The sequence below is a fragment of the Juglans microcarpa x Juglans regia genome, chromosome 1D (assembly GCF_004785595.1).
Source record: "Juglans microcarpa x Juglans regia isolate MS1-56 chromosome 1D, Jm3101_v1.0, whole genome shotgun sequence".
NCBI classification, from domain to species: Eukaryota; Viridiplantae; Streptophyta; class Magnoliopsida; order Fagales; family Juglandaceae; genus Juglans; species Juglans microcarpa x Juglans regia.
Genome location: NC_054594.1, coordinates 49,252,725 through 49,277,337, shown reverse-complemented (window position 1 = coordinate 49,277,337; position 24,613 = coordinate 49,252,725). Strand labels below are relative to the sequence as shown.

Here is a 24,613-nt window from a genome sequence, read left to right as displayed (position 1 = left end):
CTTTTATAATCATTCCAAAATTAGTAGATACGTCACAAAAAAATAAAAAAAAGAGGATTTTGAAACCAAGTAAATGGCTCACACTCATGTCTCACTAGGAAACGCCGTTTGAAATAATTTTTATATAATTTGATAAAATAAATTATACTATGATAACTAAAAGTTACAGCAAAGCATCTTGTTTGTTTGGACTAATTGGAAGAAACTATCACGTCCATTTTGCCTAAATCCTCAGTTTGGAAAAGCTAGAACATATGATAGTAGTCCGAAACAAAAACGAGTCGCCAGCAAACGATTAATACTGATTGTGACGGCGGGTGCAGATCACGCGCCGTCATTAGAGTGGAAATGAGGTTCAGATCCGAAAGATCTAAGGCCTCTGATGTCAGGGGCCACACGCGTCGACAGAAGCAACTCTAGGATACGGTGGCACATCGATGAAGCGCACGGCATAAATCGCACGTGCGTCAAACGTGCCTAGCAAAAGAGCGGAAGTCTTTCGCAAACTGAAAGACTAGGGATGCAAAATAGAAAGGCGCGTGCTGGTCGGAGAATGCCGGAAAGCAGTAGATCGCTGTGGAGAAAAACATAAGACAAAAACCAGTATATCTGAAATGTAAAATCCTTTTTTCTTCTTTTTTTCTGTTCTTACTTATTAAGGCTTTTTGCTCAAAGATCTCGGAACCCTTCCATGAATTGAAACCCGTATAAGGTTTGCCAACCCAACAGCCCCAAAAAGAAAACCAATCCACACTTTCTTTTTCCACATCCCCCCCTTCGAGATATTAAACACTTCCGTTTGTCTCTCTGTTTGTTAAATGGGAAAATCACTTCCTTTCACGGCGAAGCTTCAAGAATTCACCAAAATTATCACACCGGCCAGACTCCAAACTCCCAAACGCGACAAACCCATATCGCGAATCCGGGTTTCATCCCCGGAAACAAGGAAACTCGGGGTTTCCCGACTCGACTCCGATCGATTAAAGCAGCAAAGCTTGATGAAAAGCTTGGAGGGGCAGCAGGACCAAATCCGGGTGCCGTTGGCCCAGGTGGTCTCGGACTGCGCCAAGCGGTGGTTCCAAGACGCGCTCAAGGAGGCCAAGGCCGGCGATAGCGCTATGCAGGTCCTTGTCGGCCAGATGTACTACAGTGGCTATGGTGTCCCCAGAGATCCTCAAAAGGTCTACTTTTAATCCTTTTTTTTTTTTTTTTTTTTTTTTTGTTAATAATCCTTGCATTTGCTATCATTTCTCGTAGCTGTTGTTCATTGTGAAAAGATTTAGCCAGAAATATTTTGGTGAATAGCCACTGCGACATGCATGTGGTGTAGGAGTCTTTATTATAGAGAATTCTTTACAAGTATAGAGTAGGTGCAAATAACTAGCTATGACTTGCAAACAAATCCTACACCGTAATACTAGCTCTACAACAATCTATATTCTTTACAACTTGCATGTGGTAGATGTTGACATTTCTCCATATATCACTCCAAGAATTGATTGCCTTGACATTTTCATAGCTGTTATTTTTTACTCTCTCAACACTCCCCCTCAAGTTGGAAAGTGAATGTCAAGAACTCCCAACTTGTGTATCATGGTCGAGAAAGCTTCTCATTCCCACTGGCAAACAGCGATACAATCTGAATTGGCTGCTTTGGAGGCCAACCATACTTGTTCCCTCACTTCTCTTCCTCCCGGCAAGAAGGCTATTGGTTGTCGTTGGGTTTATAAAATCAAGCACCACTCAGATGGTACTATTGAGTGTTACAAAGCTCGTTTGGTTGCCAAAGGCTACACACAACTGGAAAGTATCGACTATCATGACACCTTTTCCCCTACTGCTAAAATGATTATTGTTCGTTGTTTATTAGCCTTGGCCGCTACCCAGAATTAGTCTCTTCACCAACTTGACGTCCATAATGCCTTTCTTCAGGGTGATCTCCATGAAGAAATTTATATGTCTCCACCTCTTGGTCTTCAGCGACAAGGGAAGAACCTGGTGTGTCACCTCAACAAATTGTTGTATGGCTTAAAGCAAGCCTCTCGTTTATGGTTTGCCAAATTCTCTACAGCTATCCAAGCAGTTGGTTTTGTTCAATCCAAAGCAGACTACTCATTGTTTGTGTGTCGGAAAGGCAAATCATTTACAGCTTTGTTGATATATGTCGATGACATTATTATTACGAGTAATGATCTCACTGCCATATCTGCTCTTAAACAGTTTTTGCATGGTCATTTCGGGATTAAAGATTTGGACGATTTGAATTACTTTCTGGGCATTGAAGTCTCTTGATCAAAGAAATGTATCTTTATCTCACAACAGAAATACTCTCTGGAAATTCTGAAAGATGGTGGTTTTTTGGGGGCTAAACCCATGAAGTTTCCCATGGAGCAAAACATGAAACTTTCAAATGAAGGTGAATTACTTAGAGATCCATCTCAATATAGGCGGGTCGTTGGATGCCTAATTTTTTAACATTACCCGGCCAGATATCACTTATTACATGTGTTGAGCTTATTCATGCATAGGCCGCACAAACCACACATGGAAGCTGCCTTGCGTGTGTTGCGGTACTTGAAAAATAATCCAGGACAAGGTTTATTTTTTTCCTTCTCAAAATGATTTATCTTTGCGAGCCTTTTGTGATTCTGATTGGGCAGGTTGCCCAACATCTCGTAAATCCACCTCAGGTTATTGTGTCTTTTTGGGATCTTCTCTTATTTTCTTGCAAACAAAGAGACAAAAAACCGTATCTCTCTCCTCAGCAGAAGCCGAATATAGAGCCATGACAAGTGCATGCTGTGAGTTATCTTGGCTACGATCATTATTGAAGGATTTGCAAATATTACATCCGAAGCTAACATTGTTGTATTGCAACAACAAAGCAGCTCTCCACATAGCAGCCAATCCCCTTTTTCATGAAAGAACCAGACATATAGAGATGGATTGTCATTTTATTTGTGACAAGATACAAGATTGTTCGATTGTGACCAAGTATGTTACTTCGGCAAATCAACTTGCGGATGTATTCACCAAGCCATTGGGAAAGGAAGCTTTCTCGACCATGATACGCAAGTTGGGAGTTCTTGACATTCACTCTCCAACTTGAGGGGGAGTGTTGAGAGAGTCAAAAATAACAACTATGGACATTTGTTGAGAGAGTAAAAAATAACAGTTATGGAAATGTCAAGGCAATCAATTCTTGGAGTGATATATGGAGAAATGTCAACATCTACCACATGCAAGTTGTAAAGAATATAGATTATTGTAGAGCTAGTATTATGGTGTAGGATTTGTTTGAAGCATGTTTTGGGTGTCCCGGTGAATATCCATTTAACTTCTAGCATGTCTCTCACACATGGTGATCTCGATCACAGTAAGAGCAATGTAAAGGTTTCTGATTAGAGTTAGAGCGAGAAGAAAAACCTTGTCCATGTCGAACAGCCAAGGCTACTGGTTCATCCTGTTGAACTGCCATGGTTGAAGTCTTCATTGTCTCATGTGCAACGCCTAGACTCCACTGTTTTTCTTCCTGTATAATGGAAGAGGAAGCCTGTGCAACATCAGGGAGAGGGTTCATTGAAAGGATCTGTCCTCGAATTGCGTTGCAGGATTGATTGAGTCCCATGAGAAATTGCATCAATTGACGTCTCTTACTTCCTACCCCGCAAGTGCAAGCGGCTTCATTATAGGATCCCAGTTCATCCCATAATTTTTTAAGCCTCGTGTAGTAACCCGCAACAATCATCTGATCTTGAGCAAGAGAATCAATGTCCCTCTCAAGCTGGAAAATGCTAGGAGCATTGCTTTGAGAGAAACGAGGCTGAAGGTCTTCCCATACCTCCTTGGCAGTAGTTGAAAAAACAATGTTGTCCTCTATATCCGGAGTAAGTGAATTGAAGATCCAAGAAAGAACCATATCGTTGCATTTTTTCCATGATGCATTCTCGTCTGGTTTGGCAATGACAGAAGGCATTGTGGTGGTTCCATCTATGAAATCCAACTTGGATTTGGCACTCAAAAGAGATGACCATGGCTTTGCACCAGGTCAAGTAATTATCCCCATTGAGGGGCTTGGAAACAAGAACCATTCCGGGATGGTCGGAACGATGGAGTAAATAAGGATTGGTGACATCGTGCTTGTCTTCAATCGAAGGATGCTCAGTTGACATGACTATGAGCAACGGAAAGGCAAAGGAAAGAATAAAAGAAGCAGAGAGCTATGGGAACGTTCCCTGCTCTGATACCACGAAAAGATTTAGACAAATATTTTGGTGAATAGCCACTGCGACATGCATGTGGTGTAGGAGTCTTTATTATATAGAATTCTTTACAAGTATAGAGTAGGTGCAAATAACTAGCTATGACTTACAAACAAATCCTACACCGTAATACTAGCTCTACAACAATCTATATTCTTTACAACTTGCATGTGGTAGATGTTGATATTTCTCCATATATCACTCCAAGAATTGATTGCCTTGACATTTCCATAGCTGTTATTTTTTACTCTCTCAACACATTGTATTAGTCGTTGTTAACTTGTGATTACTGAATCAATATTTTAATCATCTGTTATTAAGGGACGCACTTGGATTACCAGAGCTTCAAAAAACCGGGTTTTAGTTTGGAAAGTAAGCAACAAACATCCAGGTATTCTGTATTCTCTCTCTGGTTGGTTATTGTTGCAGCCTTGCTTTCTTTAGTTGATGAGTATTTCGTTTCCTTTAGGTTACAATGCAAGTGACTCGGATTCAGACGACTCGAAGGGCGATGAAAAATAAGGTCAAATGTGATTTTCTGTTGATTGTATTTGTTGAAGTTTTTCAGTGTTGGCCAAAGTTGGTGATCAAATAATGGGTGTAATTTGTTATTAACACTTGTTCAACCCCCCCTCTAAAATGTGCATTTGGCTCAAAGCCATAACCTCAACATCAGTGGAAACTGAAAAGGTAAGTTATTACTCTGCTGTTCCCTATTTTCAAGCATTATAAAAATTGTCTATGACCTATATAATTTTTGAAACAGATGTTTCGTTCCTGCATTAAAATGATCAAGAATCGGGTCATGTAAATTTTATTTAAGTTTAGAAGAATTTGAAAGGTCATATAAATAAATATTAGATAATATAGAAGAATAACACTTTGTGCGCTTCCTTTTCTTTCTCTCTGACTAATTTTTTACTGTTATTAATTGAAGAATGCCACAATTAGGAAAGTCCAAAATCATGTTACAAACAAAATTAATAATTGATAATTTTCTTGTGCATCGCACGGATGCATGACTAGTTTTTCATATTCTTAATCCATTGAAAAAGAGTTATTGTTTCCCACATATCTCTAGATTCGATATTTCAGATATACATGTGTGGGTAAAAGATACATTGCTTGCAAAAATTTTTTAGGGGTAAACTAACACAATTATCTTCTTATGCATGAACTGCTGAACCCTGTTACTCTCAATAAGACTGAATTTGTCAACCTTTTCTGGCAGTCAGTTGTGCCCCTTTTTATATCAAAGGTTGGGAGCTCCTGTCTGCGACTTAATCTAAGGATTGTGATTTTTACTCGGTGCATAACAGAGCTGCATTTATTTTTCTCACTTCATCTCTCTTTTAATTTCCCTTCTCATTTCTTTGTGCATTCTTCATGTATCGCCAGCTGTTTTGTACTTTTACGAGTTTTGTGTTTTTGTTGGGCCCTTTGCCCACTTTAAGTTGCCAAAATTCAATTTTTTTATGCATTATAAAGCATATTATTGTTGTTTCGTAATCTTATTGATTTTCCTGCATGGTTCTTGATCTGACTGCGTGATGTAAAAATTATTTGAGCTACAATATGTACAAGAAACATAAATTATCATGTTGTTATTTCTTCCTACCTCAAGATAATAACAAAAGAACTTGAGGAAATATGCAGAGCATGCTGCAATCAGATAATTAGATAAAAGCGGCTCATGTACATAGGAGAAAGCATACCTAGCAGTAACAGATTACGTTGTTAGTGTTCCTTTGGAACTTGGTAGGACAATAGGAGGTTCTTGAAGGTACATGGTTGCCTTTTTTCTCAGTGTCAGGGAAAAGGATAGAAAGGAAGCGTCTAAAGTTATTGACTTTTAACTTGAATAATCAAGCCATCTTAGAAATGATTACTGTTCTGCTTTTTAACCAGCATGATCTGCTAATTACAATGTTATGATATATAGCTATTATTTTGCTGTGGATCCTGGGCTGTGATAAGTTCAAAGCAGACGTGGTTTCCTGGACAGTTTATAGGTTGATTTTTCAAGCATTTTCACCCTCCTGCCTTATTTTTTGTTGCAATGTCAAAGTTATTGGGGATATTGACGACTGTATTGAGATGATATGTTGTTGGGAGCGCCAATTTTGAATGGTTGTGCTCCGTGTGCATTTGCATTGGACAAATCGACAAGACTGCTTAAATAAAGAGCCTCTCACGTTGTACCGTATATCAACAACTCATATATGGATTACTTGAATCGTTGTTTTACCTCATGGATGTAAGAAGATTCTACATGGTGATGATTATAAGAATCAGATTTGTTTTATGAACCTTCTAACATGTAGACATTCTACACGAAAGTTATAAGTTATACCACACGCCTCCTCCCAATGAAACAAGGGATTTGTTATTTTTTACTATTCTATCTTAATCTCTCTTTTGTGACGTGCTTGGATTTTGAAATTCAAATATTCGAATAACAAAAACCATTTGGGAATAATCCAAATATTTTAGTTATAAAAGCTATTGATAAGCTCCAACGCATGGTAGTACAAATGGAAAAAAATAAAATAAAAACACTTTTTTATAACGGTAGCAACTTCTTTACATCGTTGGTAGCAACCCCTGGTGTTGGATTAAGTCCATTTGTATGATAAGTTTTACCTTGCCTCGAATAGACACAAGGAGGCGTCGTCCAATCAGGACAATATCATTTCCCTTCTCGCCTGTCCTTTCTCCAGTCCCATGGCTTCTCAGGATTTGGTGAAGCCCACAGCCCAACGCGCTTGGCTCGAGCCTGCTTTTCCCACTGTTACAATAAACATGGAGCCTTAGGATAGAAACTTAAAGACTGGAACCTACAATAATGGAGCAAAAGATCATTTCTTACTGTCGTAAATTCTGAGCGTTTGTCGTAGGCTGTGTAATGCCATGCAAGTCCTTTCTTAAGCATTAGTTCCTTTTCGAGTGTAGGACAAGAGAGAACAAGAAGAAGATAACTTAGTTCCTTGAAAAAAGGTCCAACAGAGAACAATGTTGAGAGCGAAGAAATTACCTGTACAAATTTCCCGTTGCAATATATATCGCCTACGCTGCGGCCATAACGATCTTGTCCATACACAAGGACTCTCAAACACTTTCCCTGAACAATCTTAGTCAGCTCTTCCTTTGCTTCTTCCCCATATGGCATTGCACTCTCAGGTGCATCTATTCCCCTGTTCATGACTTATTAACCATTGCTACTAGATGAAGCAAAAGGTTTAGCTACTCAAGTCCTATGAGCCATATAGTTTTTTACCTTAGCCGAATTCGATACTTACGAGCGAGGATCTCCTCGTTCTGAAAATTGAATACCCTGGTTGGAGGAAACAATTAGGAACGTATAATTAATATCAATTCAATTTCGAAACCAAATCCACTAACTTTCAAACTAAAGCCTGAGTTCCAACTAACCGATATCCAGCATTTACAATTCTGTCATAAAGTGCATCTGCCTTTGTATAATTCCTCTCAGAGCGCGCTTGTGATCTGTGGACCGCCGCTAGTTGTACATCACTTGGCACGCAAGATGACTCCCGGGGGTCTGTCGTACTGACATACACAGTCACAGTATCTCCATCTGCTACAGCTTTTGCATCAACCTAGTTTCAGCAGATGATTCACTAAATCAAACCCAACTGCCGGCTTGTAGCATGACTCAATTATCGCGACATAGAATCTGAAAAGAATATAGCTCTTAAATATAGCTCTTACTGGTAATGTCTGAAATTCATACTCTACTCCTTCCGGCAATGATGTTGGGGCCTCAGCAGCAAGTTCGACTAGGGGATGAGGGAGTGGAAGACCATAGAAAGCCAATAAGCCCTACAAATGGGTGATTTGTTAAAGTTTGTTATTTTCTTCCATTCGTCGTTCTATGCGTTATACAGTATGTTCCATGTGACAATTCTGTTTTTATTGTACCTCCACATCTGCTTTCTTGTGTCTTTTCAGAGTCTCAATGACGAGCCTAGCAGTATCTTCAGGTGTTTTTGGAGGGGGTTTTGATTCTCTCCATGCCTCTACTAACTTTCTGTACCTTCATATATTTGTCAAGATAAAGACCGTTAAAGAGAAATTAAAGTATATGATCAAGCCTATACATCACTCCTTGTTTCTAATTCTGGCATAACATTTAGGAATTTCGGGTAATAAAATGGAATGCGGTTGCATCAGGAAGACTAGATTCATTTGCAATAACAGAGTTGGGGACAGACTGCGTGCTAGTTACCAATTAGCTTGCGCTTTCTTGGACGAGACAACATGCTTGCTGAGTCCTTCCGGAACCTTCAATCAATACAGTAAGAATAATTTGATTAAAAAACTGGAAATTCAAGCTGCACAGGTACCCAATTTGCCCAAAAACTTCACAATTGAATAATCCATTTGCCAAATTATACATTGTCTTGATAATTCAGCATTTCTGCGAATAATTGAGAAATAAAAGGCAACAAAAAAGTGCAACATGCTTCAACCATGGAAGCGAAAACGCAAAATGAAAGCACAGTTGACTAATTCGCGTTCTAGCTCCATGCTACCTTGAAAATTCAAGGAGATTATTCATTTCGACCTGATAGAGCTAATGAAGTACAATACACATTCCTAATGTAGCAACCAGAATCCATAAACCCCTCCTAGTCAGATGGCTTCCTCCTCCCATCGGCAAACTTAAACTAAATTTAGATGGCGTTTTGACTCTTGAGAAGTAAATTTAGATGGTGTTTTGAGCATTCCCAATGACTTCTTCATCCCATCCTTTAAAATATATTACCAAAACCTACTTTTTTTTTTTTTTTTTTTTTTATATATATTACCTTTTACAATATACCATACACATCATTAGCTTATCTATTTTTTCTTTATATCATTTAATATTATACTTTTTAATATTTTTTATTAATTTCAAATATTTTCTCTAACTATCAATAATATGTTCATATCATTTGATATTTGCAATATTTTTCTATATACAATGTCATATAATTATGTTTTATTTTAAATTAATCTAAATTTATAAGCTAAATCAAAATATAAATTGATTAAAAAAAATGGATCATATTTATGATAATATTTTCAAAGTATATTATGAAAACAGGAAAGACAATTCACAAAACAACCCTTTTATTGTGTCCACCCTCATCCAAATAAGAAAAAAAGGCTAGTCATAGAATGTAGCTATACTCGAAGGTGTAGGATTTTATTTTATTTTTTTTTACAATGATACTATGAAATGTTAAGTAATGCCATGAGATAGAAGGCTTAAAATTAAAACATGATAACTTTCGAGTAGTGGGAAAAAAAAATTAGAAGAGATGAAAATTATTTTAAAATGTTTTAGAGTTGTGAAAAGTATTCTCTACATCTAGCGAGATTACTGTAGCAAAATATATAATAAAGACAAAATATAAAGTCTATTGAAATGAACTTTTGGATAACTTTCTTTATATTTTATAAAAACAATTGTGAATGCTCTTAATCTAAAACAGATTCCTTCTTTGATAGATTCTACTGTCATTTGGGAGTGGGCACTAATTTTTGCTGAACTATCAGCTCTGAAAATGGGTCTGCTATCATGCCACCAGCTGATTGTTCAGGAGTACATCATTGCATTGAACTCAAATTGCACTGATCCCTTGAAAGTATTGACATTTGGGATGACATCCTACAATTCCAAGCCTACTTGCCCCTTGCCTTTATTCGATAACACCGTATGTTTTTGTTCCCTTTCTCTGCTTCCCAGGCATATGATAGGCATTTACCCTCTAGACAGAGCTGGCAACCCAAGTTTTTAACACAGGCCCGGTATGTTTTCTAGATTCAATAACGATCAATTCAATTTAATTTAATTTTAAATTAAATCTAATATCTAAATATTTAATTTTTAAATTATTAAATTTATCTCAATTTAAAACTTTTTTTATAAGTGAGACTCACAATATTTTTCAATATTACACTTGCTTACAAGCAGGATCTACAATTTTTTTTCAACTTCTCATAAATATATCTAAACTCATCTTAAAATCTCAAATACATTTAAACTCATTTTAAGTAGACTCCACAAAACTCACTCTACCATTTCAACTCATTACTACTTATAAAGAACTTAATTCAGCTCAACTCAATATCCAAACGCAATCTATAACTTTCTCCCACTTTGAGTACATGGACGATAGTTCTATTTTTATAGTTTCAGTTTTGTTCGTAACTAGTGTAGGTTTCATGCTTAGTCTTTTAGGCATTATTTGACCGCATGATTTAACTGAGATCAACTTAAATCAATCTAATTTTAAACTGATTTTAATTTTTAAATACACAACTCTTAAATTACCAAACTTATCTCAACTAAAAACCTCTTTACGCGTGGGACCTATAACTTTTTTCAACTCAACACATTTTTATACGTAGGATCCACAACCTTTTTCAATTTTTTATAAATAGTATTAAACTTATCTTAACATATAAATACATATGAATTCATTTTAAATAAATCCTATATAACTCACTTCACATATTCAACTCACTTTTATTTATAAAGAATTTAGTTCAACTTAACATCTAAAATCAGCTTAATGGCCGGTTTTATAATTTTTGTCCAAAGCTTTGTACTCAGTTGTACCGTCTTCTTCCATTAAAAAAACAGAGTACAATACACATTATCGGTGCTATTTAACTTTCGGGCAGCTCTACTCCCACCGGGAGTTGCTGTTGGTTACTCCCGCTAGTTGATTTTGTACGCACCCCTAGTTGATTTTGATTTTTTTTTTTTAATATGTATTTTTATAACATTTTAATTTTTTTTAAAAAAAATAAAATCATAATATTATTAAAAATACTTACTTAATCATTAAATTAAAAAAAAAATTAAACCAAAAAAAAAAAAAAAAAAAAAAACCAGCGCTAGCCCACCTGAAGAAATAGCTTTTTCCTTTACTTTCTTGACAACTCTTTCTTTTAACAAAAAACAAGGAATTACAAAGATATATTCAATTTCCTACGAGTCCCCAGGGAAAAGAGACTATATTCAAGCAAAACTATAATTTTGGTTTAAAAAAAAAAAAGAAAAAAAAAAACAGCGATGTTAGACCTGAAAATAAAGGTGCGATAGTTGGAGATCAAGCAAGTAAACTAGAATAGACCTGGGAGGTGATCTCGAAGTGGAAGAGATCGTGGGCGAGAGCCGATACGCCGACGGTGGCAGCAGATACACCATGATGCCCAAGCGATTCAGAGTCCCCAGCTGCGGTGGGCTTGCAACATTGATAGAGGAACCTTAAGGCGTTTCCCATTTTCGATTTGCCGAAATCTGAATGAGGTAGGGTAGGTGGTGATGGGTTTCAAACAGCGAATCTGAAATGAAGACCCTTTTTTTGAGTTGTTGAGTCGTGATCTAAGGCTTTCCGCATGGAATCTTTAGGATTAAGAACAGGAAGGAGGGCAGGGACGCAAACATGAAACAGCCAATAAGGGAGAAGAAAGACACGTGGTGCATTTTGGTTTGTCCGGGGCTATTTAAAAGGATGTAACTTTATACGTACGTGAGCCGCTGTTGTGAACTTGGGGTCGCGTGCTGTCAATGATTGGGAAATGAAATCAAAAAAATTTGTGAAGAATAATAAAATAATTTGTGAATATTAAAAAAATAGTTTGAATTATAATGTTTTATATGATTTTGAAAAATGAGTGAAAAAATTAAATAAAAATATTATAAAATTAAAATATTGTTAGAATATAATTTTTTAATATAATTTTTGTTTTAATATTTAAAAAATTTGAATTAATTTTTATGTTTTGTTTAGAAATTTAAAAAAATTATAATAATTAAATAATTATGAGATGAAAGATTAAAAATTAAAAATTAAAAATCATTTATATAAAAATATTATTTGGAAAGAAAGTAAGATAAGATGTGATGAGATTAATAAATCATCCAATCTCCTAACGACCCCTTAATTTCATTTGTGGGTCACTTACCGTACCTCACAAGAAGAGCAAAAGATCAATAGTTTTTACTTTTATTTTTTGTAATTGCAGTAAAAAATGTAACTTCTAATTTTAAGGTTTATATCTTATAACTTAAATAATAATTTAATTATTAAAAATTTATTTACTATTTTATAACTATATGTTTAAAACACTTTTAAACATATTATATTTATTTGAAAACAAATAAAAAACGTACTTTTTGACGTTGAAAAGCCAATCATTTGATTTTTTTTAAAGATTATCCACATCCTTAAAAATTTAAAAATTGTAATTATCTTAAAGTTCTATAAATATTTTTGTCCATTGAGTCTTTTTTAAAATTCGAATTACGTTTTACATTATTCGAAAAAGCACGTTTGAGGAAATAATTGTACTTTTTAACTTATTTGAGACTAAAAAGTATTTTAATATATAACATCCAAATAATCTAATTTTTTCATTAAAGAGTTTTTAAAATTATTTAAACACTTTTTAAGACTCAACAAGCTATTACTAGAATAATGCTATATACAATCATGGATTGTGTAAGCATTACACAGTCATTTTGAAAAAAAGTAAAATACACTTTTAAAAAATTAATTTTTTATGTAAATTTCATATTTACTCACTTTTTTTCAAAATAGGTGTGCGGCGTTTGCATACTCTAATGCCTAGTTTGGTTACACAAACTAAATCATCTCATCTCATATAATTATTATAGAAAAGATATTTGCAACCGTGAATTGTGCAACCGTCGCATAATCACTTTGAAAAAAGTGAATAAAACATGAGACCTACATGAAAATACAATTTAATTTTTTAATAGTCGACCCCACTCTTTTTCAAAGTGATTACGCTTCGTTTCTGCACTTTACAGTTATATGTAGAATTACTCTAATTATTATAACATTCTCATATAAATTATAATAAACAATTCAACTTTTTTAAATTTCAAAATAAAAATAATATTATAATATAATATTATAATAATATTTTATTCAATTTTTAATTTTAATCATATCTCATTTCATTTTATCTTTTCTTATTTTATTTGTATAATCAAATGAGAACTTAAGTGCAAATATCGTGTTACTAGACAGTTGCATGCTTTGCCCCAAGCTCTGTATGTGCACGTGCATTGTACTCAAACTAACTACCGTATCATTCGTATGATTCCTCAGAAGTTAGAAGAGAACCCCGAGCTTGGCCTTTCCCAAAACGATGTCGTCCTTATAATAGGTGTAGTTGACGAACTTCCACTCCACAAGAGAAACTCTATAGGCAACCGGCCTGCGACCCCGCCGCGACATCGCGGCTGACGTGGCATTATTTTTAAAAAAATAACAGAAACAGTTCTCGAAACCCATCGAAATCCCATCCCCATGAACATAGCAACCCTTCGTCTTCAATCTATCGAAACCCCCATCCCCACGAACACAGCAGCCCTTCGTCTTCGACCCATCGAAACCCCCATCCACACGAACACAGAAGCCATCGTCCTCTCCCCATCGTCTTCGTCTTCTCCCATGCGACCCCTATCCTATTGTCTTCGAGAGCTGAACTGGTTGAATAGGGGTAGAACTGGGCAGTTGAAGCGCATCAATAAGAACTAACTTAGCTTAATGTGCTACTATGGACTGGGCAGTTGAACAGGGACCGAATCTGGAGACAAAGAGCCATCATTGAAGCTTGCTATGGAAACGCCCCTTATGAAAACACGAATACACAGATCTAGAAAAAGTTATAAACTGTTTGAGAAAAATCATGAATCTCTTTTCATTTACTTCTATATGTTTTCTCTGCAACCAAAAAAGATAATCACACAAAATTAGAGCTCAAATCGAGACCCGAAGTTATAAATTTCCTTTCACATTTATTTTTCTCTGTTTTCTCAACAACCAAACACCCACAGAGAGAGAGAAATTGTGACGAGTGTCCATGGAGCCCGATGGAACTTGCGAGTGTGAGCAGGGGATAGGACGAAGAGAAAAGACCCAAAATACCATCGTGGGTTCGACTGTGACGTGGAGAAGACGAAGAGAGGTCTACGAAAGGTAATCGTGGGGATGAAGAAGAAGAAGATGGAGAAAATAGAAAGAGAAAATGGGGGCGAAATAAAGACGGAGAGAGGTATGTGGCTTTCTTGAATTCGAAAAGTAATCGTGGGGATGGAGGAAGAAGAAGATGGAGAAACTGTGGATTAGAAATGGGGTGGAGACCAGAGCAGCTTCTGTCTTCCAAATGACGAGGGAAATCGAAATGGAGATGCGAAATGGGGATGGAGACCAGAGCCCTTCTGTTTTCAATTTTTGCGAAACAAGGTAGTTTCCATTTTAGCCACGTCAGATGCAATGTCGCGGTGAGGGCACAGGCCGGTTGTCCATAACATTTCTGCTCGCACAAATAATGTTGAAAGGAGGTCATGGCCCTGGGTTGCAACCAGATTACCGACCCTCAGTGAATGGTCATGTCAAAAAGGATGGTGCTGCTGGAACTAATGATTCCGACCGATCACATATTTCATTTTTTTTTCTTTTAAACTTTTTTAAATAAAAAAAAATACAAACTAACTAGAAATTACTTCATTAACTATGAAATAATAAAAATAAAACATGTATCGGTCTATTAAGGGGCAAGTTTATCCGTCCCTCAAGCATTTTGGTGTAATGGACATGATGGGCTTTCTAGAAGCTGGGCACGTCTGGACCGTAGCTTTCTCAATGTTGCAACCTTTGATATTTTCCCTGATGCTCACATGAATTATTTGCCATGGACTTTCTCAGATCATTCACCTATGCATATTATGTTGCAGAAGAAGATGGAGCTTTATGGCTTCCCTTCCTTCAAATTTCAGCAAATATGGGTGTTCCATGCACAATCTTTTGATTGTGTCTCACAGGCTTGGAATGGAATCGAGATAAAGGACTCAAGGTTGTCCAGTCTGGTGATGAAATTTAAACGGCTAAAAGTGGCACTGAAAGCAAGGAATAAGCAAGTATTCGAATGGACTGAGACTAATATTACGGTGTTAGAAACTCGTATAAAGAGATTGGATGAGAGTTTACAAGTTAATTACTCGGAGGATGTGGAGATTGATTTAGGGGTCTCTCAAGTCGAGCTCTCTGTTTGGCTTGATAAAGAAGAGCAGCAGTTAGCACATCAGGTGAAACAAGGTTGGTTAAAAAAAGGTGAAGCAAGTTCTGCTTTTTTCCGTCACATCTGTGCCGACGAAACAAGAAGGAAGTTACGGAAATGAAGCTTGATGATGGTTCCATTCTTTATTCGCCTGAGCAAATTCATGAAGGGGCCATCAGATATTTTAATAAATTTTTGGATGCTGGTGACAGACGGGTAGAACTGAATTTGCAAGGTTTGATTCAAGAGGTAATTCAACAAAAGGATAATGAGAGGATATGTAAAGTTCCGACATCACAAGAAGTTTATGATGTTGTTACGTCCATTCCGATAGATAGTAGCTCAGGATCGGATGGCTACGGTTCTGGGTTTTATCAGTCATGTTGGCACATTGTGAGTGTTGATATTGTTGAGGCAGTGGATGAGTTCTTTAGAGGTACGGCTCTTCCCCGATTTTTTAATGCCACTTTTCTTGTCCTTATTCCCAAAGTGAAAAACCCGACTAGTTTTGATAAAATTCGCCCGATTAGCTTATGTATAGTGTTTTATAAAGTTTGTTCTAAGATTTTGGTTGATCAACATTCACCATTGTTAACCAAAATTATTTCTCATGAACAAGGAGCTTTCCTCTAGGGCCGAAGTATTTTTGAAAATATCAGTTTGACTCAAGAGATGATTCACGCTATCAATAAGCCATCCTATGGTGGGAGTTATGAAAATTGATATGGTCAAGGTGTATGACAATGATGATTAGAATTTTCTTTTGCATATTTTGAGGTTGTTTGGGTTTTCTAAATTTTTTGTTCACTTATTAGGCAATGCACTACTTCTCCATAGTTCTTAGTGGTCATGAATTGCATCCATAAGGTTTTTTTAAAGGTGGTAAAGGCTTGCAACAGGGGGACCCTACCTTGCCTTACTTATTTATTTTAGTAGAATAAATTATTACTAGAATGATTAAAAAACAGATGGAATTGGGAAAAATTGTGCCCTTTTATCATCCAAGAGGTACTCCGATTATCTCACACATGCCATATGTTGATGATATTGTATTGTTTTTTAATGGAAGTAAGGCGTCTTTGAGGACTATCATGAAGGTGCTAAAGGTCTATGACGAATGGTCGGGACAAGTGGTGAATAAAAGGAAGTCATCCATATTTTTCTCGAAACATATTCCCGTAGCTCGACGACGTATATTACTCCGTACCACTGGTTTCACAGAAGGTTGTTTTCCTTTCTCTTACTTGGGCGTCCCAATTGTTTCTGGAAGATTGTTGAATGTACATTTTGAAAACATGTTGAATAAAATTCTGTCTCGCCTAGAGGGTTGGCAGGCTAGACTTTTATCTAGTGAAGCTCGGCTTCTACTTTTAAAGCATGCATTGCAGAGTATACCGGTGCATTCCCTATCAATTTTGCAGCCGCCTAAAGCTATTTTTGTGAAGCTTAAAAGACTTATGAGTACATTTTTCTAAGGAGTGAAGGATGGTAAATAAAAGAAAAAATGGCATGCTTGGAAGAAGCTTTGCAAGCCGGTCTCTGAAGGTGGATTGGGGCTGCGTGAATTGCATGAGGTGCAAAAGTCTCTACACATGAAATTGGCTTGGAATCTACTACAAGGCTATTCCCTATGATCTAAGTTCTTTCTGGGTAAATATGTGGACAATAAACATATAACGGCTATCTCTCCTCACAAAGGCACGGATTTTTGGAAGATAGTATTGAAAAATATTCAATTGGTGTATGAGAACTCGAAATGGAAAGTGCGAGAAGGGAAAATTTCTTTTTGGCAAGATCATTGGTTTGGTAATATAGCCCTTTGTGATCAACAGTAGATAACGGAAATTCCGTAGCTAACATTGGAGGATTGTAAGGCTGGCATGGGCTGGAATGTGAATTTGTTTATTTGGCTTGTGGGGCAGGATAAAACAGAAGAGATGATTGAAAAACTAGGAAGGATAAAAGCAGGAAAGGATGTGCTGATGTGGCTACCAAACTCGGATGGACATTTCTCGACACAAAGTGCATGGAATTGCATAAGAACTACAGGTCTTGATTGTCCTTGGACAAAATGGGTGTGGCACACTGCTTTACCAAAGAAAATTTCAATAGTGATGTGGAAGACCATGCATGAGTGTTTGCCGCTTAATGACAGGATTAGAAGGGTGGGTATTCCTATTTCGACTGCTGCTTAGTACGCGGAGATGAAGAATTCAATCATGTTTTTGCGAAGTAGCTGGGCAGCGAGCACCGCCCCACTTACGCCCCGCCCCCGTGAGGCGGGGCAGGTCACCTTGTCTAGCAGATGCGGGGGGCGGGGCCACTCGCCCGCATCTGGGTCTACTTCGAGGGCGGGGGTGGGGGCGGGATGGGGGTGACCCCCACCCCGCCCCGCACAATTTATATATATATTTATATATATAAAAAAAAAAAACCCAAGCATGAAACGATGTCGTTTCATGCCTGGGTTTTTCTCACTCTCAGTCTCTCCCTCTCTCTGAGTTCCCGGCGTCCTACACCCAGTCCCTCTCTCTACATCACCGTCCCCATCACACGACTCGCACCCGGTCCCTCTCTCTTCATCTCCGTCACCGAAGGTCCAAAGGTAAGAAACCTAAATTCAAAATTTAATTTTTTTTGTGATTAATATATTTAATGGATTGGGGCGAGAGGGGGGGGCAGACGGATGGGGGTTTACCCCTCCCCCCATCAAACGGACGGGGTACCTCACCCCTGCATGGGCGGGGGTGGGGTACGGGGAAAAATATCAATCCCCCGCCCATGCGGGGGGGCGGGGGAGGGGTGCCCCCGCCTCGTAGGAGGCGGGTATATTGTGAAGGGCGAATTTGCAGAAGAAATATGGTGCATAGGTTCTCATGCTATCAGCATGCCGAGTTTGGTTGGTAGAAACTGGAAACAGAGGGTGGAAAGTTGGCATCGAAGCTCTTCGAAATCTGGTCAGTTGCTAGGCATTTTACCATCAATAATCACATGGAGGCTCTGGCACAGAAGATGTAAGGCGAGGATGGAGGGGGTGGAAGAATCAGTTCAGCAGATATGGGCTTCAATAAAATACTGGTTGTCATGGGCTGCTGTTAAATTAAAGGAAGTAAATGCTATCAGTAGACGGGATGAAGAGATTTTAGAATGCTTCAATCTGCCTATCACAAAAAACTAGAGAATTTGCTGTCAATATGGTTCAGTGGAGACAACCGAAAGCGGGATGGGTAAAGTTAAATGCGGATGGTTGTTATCTGGGAAACGCAGGTCCTTCAGGTGTGGGAGGGGTGATTCGGAATGATAGAGGGGAGTTGTTATGTTGTTTTTTTTTTTTTTTTTGTTTCAACAGGCTATAACTCTAACAATTATGTAGAGGTGATGGGTTTACTTCATGGCCTTTGACATATTAATATCTTGGGCTGGACGAGAGTTGAGATTGAGCTGGATTCATTGCTTGTGATTCAATGGTTGAAGAAGCATCGATGTGGTCTTTGGTATATAGAGGACTATTGGGAGGAAATAAAACAAAGGTTAGTTGGTCTCAGTTTTTCTTTATCTCATGCTTATAGAGAAGTAAATGTCGCGGCAGATGGCCTAGCAAAAAGAGGAACCCAAGGTTGCACTGAAGCATGGTTCTCGGTGTCAGACCTCCCTTCTTTTATTAGAGGAATTATTAGATTGGATAAATGGGGTCTACCTTATATTTGAAAATTGAGGAAAACTTGATAGAGAAGTTGTGGGGGTTTGTATTAGTCTTTAACGTGGGTTGTTATACTCAGAGATAGCGTCTGTTTTGGTTATTTTTAGGCCTGTTTAGATGAGTTTTATGGAATTTAGATTGGTTGATATTGTAACAAGGGTTTCTCTCCGCCACAAGTGAGGATTCTTCAATAAAGTGTCGGAGGTGCTGCCCTCCTTTTGGCAAAAAATAAAATAAAACAATGGGGTTATATGAATTTGGAACCAGTAATGCAATATTTTTTACTTTTTTTACTCAAAAAATGGTTAGAGGGGGTGGCCAGAGATAGTTTTCCCACCAGGACGTGACCATAGTAGCACCCAACTCGCTGGGGAGTCAGATAAGAGAGACCTAGATGGCGAGAACCACAGATGATCCTTACAAGTCAGACTTGAGCTATAGCATGACCCTCCACAAGGGCATCAATGGTCCATGAGCCAATGGATCACGAAAAATCCTAAGCACTTCCCGTTGCGAGATTCAATCCCAGGACCTAGTGCCCACTGTCAAACTCATGGACCACTGAGCTACCACCTTCAGTGGTATGCAATATTTTTTTACTTGAGTTTTAGATTTATTTTTATTAAAATTTGAAAATATCATTCTATATCTCGAATTACATGATGGCCACACTTGAAATGGAGCATTTGGATACTAAGATGATTTCAAATGATTTATAAATAGTAGTAAAAAAAAATAAATTATAGTAACAAAATAATGAATAATTTATTAATGGCAGTTAACTATTTGTAAATAGTAATAAAATTGTCTTATCACTTACCAAAGACAACCAATGCCTAATTTGGATAGTGAGATAAGATGATCTGTGAATAGTAGTGAAATGGTTTGTGAATAATGGTAAAATGATTTGAGTTATGACGTTTTATGGAGTTTTAGGAAATGTGAGAGAAAATTTAAATAAAAATATTATAAAATTAAAATATTGTTAAAATTTAATTTTTTAATATTATTTTTATTTTAAAATTTGAAAAAATTAAATTACTTTTTACATTTTATTTGAAAATTTGAAAAAGTTGTAATGATTAAGGGTTTGTTTGGGGTGCATTAGGAGTCTTAAAAAGTGTTCAAATAGCTTTCAAAGCTCTTTAATAGAAAAATTAGGTCAGTTTGGTATTACATACTAAATTACTTTTTAATTTCTAATAAGCTAAAAAGTACGTTTGATAAAAAACATAATTTTGATACTTTTCCTCAAACTCGCTTTTTTGGATAACGCGATACGTAATTTGAATCTTAAAAAGACTGTTCATGGGCAAAAATACTCATATAACTTTCAGACAATTACAATTTTTGAACTTTAAAGGAAATGATTATAATCTTTAAAATAAAAAAAATCAAACAATCGTCATTTCTACCTAAGAAAGCACTTTTTAAATTTATTTTCATACAAATGTAACATGTTTGAAAGTATTTTAAACATATGATTACCTAATAGTAAATAACTTTTTAATAATAAAACTTATTACTCAAGCTATAAGTTATAAGCTTTAAAACTATAAGCTATATTTTCTATTGCAATCCCAAAGATGCACTAAGTAATGCTTAGATGAAAAAGTTAAAAATTTGAAATTGAAAAATGTTTGTTTGTAGTACTTAAATATTGAAATGAGATGAGATGTGATAAAAGGCTATTGCTATTCAAACCAGGACTAAATCTTTATGCACAACTTTTGGTTTACGTTTGTTTTCGAAAATGGGATGATACGAGTTAAGATTAAAATAAAATATTGAATAAAATATTGTTATAATATATATTTTTTAATATTATTTTTATTTTAGAATTTAAAAAAGTTGAGTTGTTTATTTTATTTTGTGTTGGAATTTAAAAAAATTATAATTATTAGATGAGATAAGACGAGATGAATTGAAAAAAATTATGAAAACAGACAAGCTTATTAAGATTATCGAGATTAAATTAATTAAAATGTAATTTAAGACATCGTGATTGATCATTGAAAAGTACCATTAGTCGTTCACCACTTTTTGAAGCGACATACTCGTGAATAATTGGGAGATAGATGAAAAAAAAAAAAAAAAATTAAGAACAAATAATTTTTAAATTATTTAATGTCATCGTAAAAAATAAGGACATCGTAAAAAAATGGAGATGATTCAAAGCCAACCCAACCCAAAAAATGGGGCTGCAGTTCAAACTTCAAAATCTAGACTCGTAAATGTAACCAATCCATCTATAAGTATGCAGTATCCAAAGTCCAAATTTGTATTGACCCAATCGATCTGTAAAACGATAGATAAGTCTCTCCTCCACAAATGACAAACCCCATGAAACAATACAAACACAGCCGAATATTAAAAAAAAGAAAAAGAAAAACTATATAGCAAGTGTAAATGAGAGTAGACGAATTGAACTTTTTGTATGAAGGGTGAGAATAGTGGCTGATTTTAAAGCATGATGATGCTTTCACTCGACACGCCGTTGTCCACCTACATCAGACAATTGTTATTTCTCAAGGGACCCGTAACTTTACCACTTTTTTTTGTTTTCTTCTACAGAGTAGAACTTATTCTTACTGCACAACGTTATGGGGGGTAGTGGACCTGATTGATGTATATACCCATTAATTAAGAAAAAGTAAAGGCGGCCTGCCTGCCACAGAAAGAACATCCAACGGTTCTCTTTTTCTGCTCAACTCCATTTTGCTCATCCCAAACCCCACATTTTATACATTTATTCCTTTAATGTATCTGTGAACTGAATAATTACCATTCAAGTTTGGGTCCTCAGTTGGAGATGCAGGCATGAGTTATTATATTTTTTTACTTTATTCTCACTTTTGTCTCAACTAACGGGTGTAAGTGTTTGAATTTTGCCCTCCCTATATGTGGAGGCTAGTCCCTCGAAAGTCGGCATTGATAGGAATATGGAAAGCTTTATCAAAGTGAAAATTCCCATCAATCACGTAAAGAATCCAATGCCTCGCGCTCTCCACCTACGTGTTTATTATATGTTTGGGATGCTAACCAAACAGAAAAAAAAAAAAGGCACAGCTTTCTTCTTCCTTTCCTCATTGATTCCATTCGCCCCTTTTTTTTCCTCCAATTAAGCTGTCAAAAGGTCATTGAAGTATTAACTCCCCAGTTCCAGAAACAGTACTGCAATTAGAATGGGTAATGTAAGTAGCGCAATCTATCATAACTCTTTCTGCATCAGCATGTAGGGGGTGTGTCTGTGTTTGTGAATATATAATTTTATTATTATTATTATTATGTTTTCCTTTCACTTATATTTGCAATTCTAATTTTCATTTGCATTTCATTCAGGTGGTGGAAGTTAAGGTGGGCTTGCATTGCGAGGAATGTATAAAGAAAATATTGAAGGCCATCAAGAAGATGGAAGGTCCATGAATTTCTCGTACAAAATACCTTACTCTATAATGTCTTCTATCTTCATACTTTCAATACTTTAATTCCCGTTTACTACATATTGAAGTTTTTGGTCATTTTGGGGAGCAGATATTGAAACGTATAATGTGGATACGCAACTGAACAAGGTCACGGTGACAGGTAACGTTACAACAGAAGAAGTCATCCGAGTCCTTCGAAAGATTGGCAAAACGGCAAGAAATTGGGAGGGAGACGAGATTTATGGTTGATCCTACTACATGTTTGTTAAACGTGTCATTACTTGACTATCCCGGTTTGCTGTACTAGTTAGTATTTTGAGGGCTGTATTCTATCCTCTTTTTCTTTTCTTTTTTTGGGTCATGGTGTTGAATTTTCTCTCTATATGTATTATTGGAACATCCTAAATACGAATAATAACAGATTAAATTAAAAAAAGTGTAAGAGATCATAAGTCTGGATGTTAATTTCCATTAAAACTTGCAGAGAATTATAAAACCAAATAAAGCACAAAGAAATAAATGTACAAAACGCAAAGCACACTAGAGTTGAGGATTGACGCGACGGCGAGGGTCGATTATGTACAAAAACTATCCAAACTGGGAAGGGAACAACAAGAGAGTAGAGAATCCAGATGCATGCTCATCTACCGGGTCGGGAGAACCCAATTGGGTCTTTCAGTCTACCTCGGTTGCTGAATCGTGCGTGGACTCACTTTCACATTAACAATCTTGGGGGCTTTCTCCCTATACCTCGGCACTTCTGCTATAGCTCGCGCTTTCTGCCATTTCAACGTCCCCGTTGAAACCAAGTCCCTGTAATAGTCTTTTTCTTCTTCCTCATCTGCCAAAAACAAAAGGGAAATTTTTAGTTAGCGAGATGGATCGGCAAGCCGGATCGAGGAGTTGACTTGGCTTTTCTCAATATCCAAACACAATTAAAGCCATGGTAGAGTGTTACCCTCGGGGATGATTCAACTTACTCTTGTCGTCGTCTAAGTAGTAGTCGTCGAAGATGGCGTCGACGTCGGGTAGATCGTCAAAATCGGGAAACTGCGCGTCAATTTGGGGATCCTGGAAGCGCTCTTGGAGCCAGTAGTCGCGGAACCAAGGGGAGGATTGGATCAGAGCCCACCATTGGTTGGAGAAGTCCTCCACCGTCCGATATGCCCAAGGAACGAACGACGGAGCGTTTGGATTCAAAGTTGTAGATGAATTTCTCTGAGAAAGAACGTCCATCGCAACTGTCAAATCTGAACCGAAGCCGTGAAGGTTGAGCGAAAGTGGATAAGGATTAAGGAAGGAGTAGCGACTATTTTGGGATTGTGAACCTAAAGTTATATATTGATAGGTCCCAATAAAAGGACATTGACTTGGGATGTTATCACGGAAATGACATTTTGGTTTTCCTACAGATATTTTGGTTTTCCTACAGATATGATCGATTCCATCACTCGTTTAAAATTAAATTCAAGTGAACGTATGTATGTATGTATGATGATGTCCAGAGAGTCATCAGCTAAGTTTTTGTTTTTGTTTTGTTTTGTTTTTTTTTTTTTTTTTTATAAAAGATATTTATAATTATGAATTATACGAATAATCACTTTAAAAAAAATAAAAAAAATATAAAATTTTATAAAAAAAAATTAATTTTTTAATAATAAATCTCATTTATTTTTTTTTAAATAATTATGCCACGTTTTTATTCTTTGAATTATTATTTTTTCCCTTACTGCAAATCATGTAGAATGATATGTATGGATGCTTTCATGCTGACAATGATGTAATTTGCGACAATCGAGGAGGGCAGTATCGGAAAAAAGAAGAAAGCCAGAACAAACAAGTGGAGACGAATGCAAGAAGTGGTCCAAGGTATGGTGGTGTATACTGGTGGGTACCAAAAACAAGCTGCAACTGCACATGGTTTTGTTCCAGAGTCACTGCAGAACAATATGTTTATTCTAGAGCTTCGCCTAAGCCGAACGTCACACTCTTTGGTCCTTATTCAAATACTCTTTTTATAAATAATATATACAAGTTGCTTCACACAAATCTTATGTAAAAGAATAGATCTTATCATAAAAAAATATATATATATAAAACTTTTTATTTTT

At 36.5% G+C, this 24,613-nt stretch overlaps 4 protein-coding genes across 6 annotated transcripts; 2 read left to right on the top strand and 2 right to left on the bottom strand.

The window, feature by feature from the left end:
• The first annotated feature begins 609 nt into the window (after positions 1-609).
• LOC121242657 lies at positions 610-6,567 on the top strand. Of its 3 annotated transcripts, none has more exons than XR_005935941.1 (4): positions 610-1,181; positions 4,584-4,653; positions 4,732-4,952; positions 6,205-6,567. XR_005935941.1 is itself a non-coding variant. In XM_041140573.1 (4 exons), exons 1-3 carry the CDS (start codon positions 819-821, stop codon positions 4,782-4,784), a joined length of 486 nt encoding a protein of 161 aa, XP_040996507.1. In that variant the 5' UTR covers positions 610-818; the 3' UTR covers position 4,785; positions 6,205-6,567. The 3 variants fall into 3 exon arrangements, 2 of the variants coding, with proteins under 2 accessions (XP_040996507.1, XP_040996514.1); XM_041140573.1 differs by having other exon boundaries at positions 4,732-4,785; XM_041140580.1 differs by lacking the exons at positions 4,584-4,653; positions 4,732-4,952; positions 6,205-6,567 and adding an exon at positions 2,242-2,462.
• Positions 6,568-6,730: 163 nt separating this feature from the next.
• On the bottom strand, positions 6,731-11,757 carry LOC121242632 (staphylococcal-like nuclease CAN2). Its single transcript, XM_041140549.1, has 9 exons — positions 11,417-11,757; positions 8,512-8,567; positions 8,205-8,319; positions 7,995-8,105; positions 7,695-7,882; positions 7,540-7,596; positions 7,297-7,456; positions 7,132-7,200; positions 6,731-7,050 (listed from the first exon to the last, which is right to left on the bottom strand). The coding sequence occupies exons 1-9, from the start codon at positions 11,564-11,566 to the stop codon at positions 6,952-6,954; spliced, it is 1,005 nt and encodes a 334-aa protein (XP_040996483.1). The 5' UTR covers positions 11,567-11,757; the 3' UTR covers positions 6,731-6,951.
• A 10,201-nt stretch (positions 11,758-21,958) lies between these two features.
• Positions 21,959-23,090, top strand: LOC121236415 (heavy metal-associated isoprenylated plant protein 45). The gene is made up of 3 exons (XM_041132842.1): positions 21,959-22,271; positions 22,420-22,495; positions 22,612-23,090. Exons 1-3 carry the CDS (start codon positions 22,263-22,265, stop codon positions 22,749-22,751), a joined length of 225 nt encoding a protein of 74 aa, XP_040988776.1. The 5' UTR covers positions 21,959-22,262; the 3' UTR covers positions 22,752-23,090.
• Positions 22,952-23,826, bottom strand: LOC121236404 (protein EARLY RESPONSIVE TO DEHYDRATION 15-like). Its single transcript, XM_041132833.1, has 2 exons — positions 23,483-23,826; positions 22,952-23,343 (listed from the first exon to the last, which is right to left on the bottom strand). Exons 1-2 carry the CDS (start codon positions 23,736-23,738, stop codon positions 23,183-23,185), a joined length of 417 nt encoding a protein of 138 aa, XP_040988767.1. The 5' UTR covers positions 23,739-23,826; the 3' UTR covers positions 22,952-23,182.
• Positions 23,827-24,613: the final 787 nt, after the last annotated feature.

Coding starts and splice junctions, on each gene's coding strand:
- LOC121242657 (XM_041140573.1), top strand. CDS start 819: ATGGGAAAATCACTTCCTTTCACGGCGAAGCTTCAAGAATTCACCAAA. Junction 1,182..4,583: donor TCCCCAGAGATCCTCAAAAG/GTCTACTTTTAA, acceptor TCTGTTATTAAG/GGACGCACTTGGATTACCAG. Junction 4,654..4,731: donor AGTAAGCAACAAACATCCAG/GTATTCTGTATT, acceptor CGTTTCCTTTAG/GTTACAATGCAAGTGACTCG.
- LOC121242632 (XM_041140549.1), bottom strand. CDS start 11,566: ATGGGAAACGCCTTAAGGTTCCTCTATCAATGTTGCAAGCCCACCGCA. Junction 7,883..7,994: donor ATGAATTTCAGACATTACCA/GTAAGAGCTATA, acceptor TGCTGAAACTAG/GTTGATGCAAAAGCTGTAGC. Junction 7,597..7,694: donor ATTGTAAATGCTGGATATCG/GTTAGTTGGAAC, acceptor TCCTCCAACCAG/GGTATTCAATTTTCAGAACG.
- LOC121236415 (XM_041132842.1), top strand. Junction 22,496..22,611: donor GGCCATCAAGAAGATGGAAG/GTCCATGAATTT, acceptor TTTGGGGAGCAG/ATATTGAAACGTATAATGTG.
- LOC121236404 (XM_041132833.1), bottom strand. CDS start 23,738: ATGGACGTTCTTTCTCAGAGAAATTCATCTACAACTTTGAATCCAAAC. Junction 23,344..23,482: donor CTACTTAGACGACGACAAGA/GTAAGTTGAATC, acceptor TGTTTTTGGCAG/ATGAGGAAGAAGAAAAAGAC.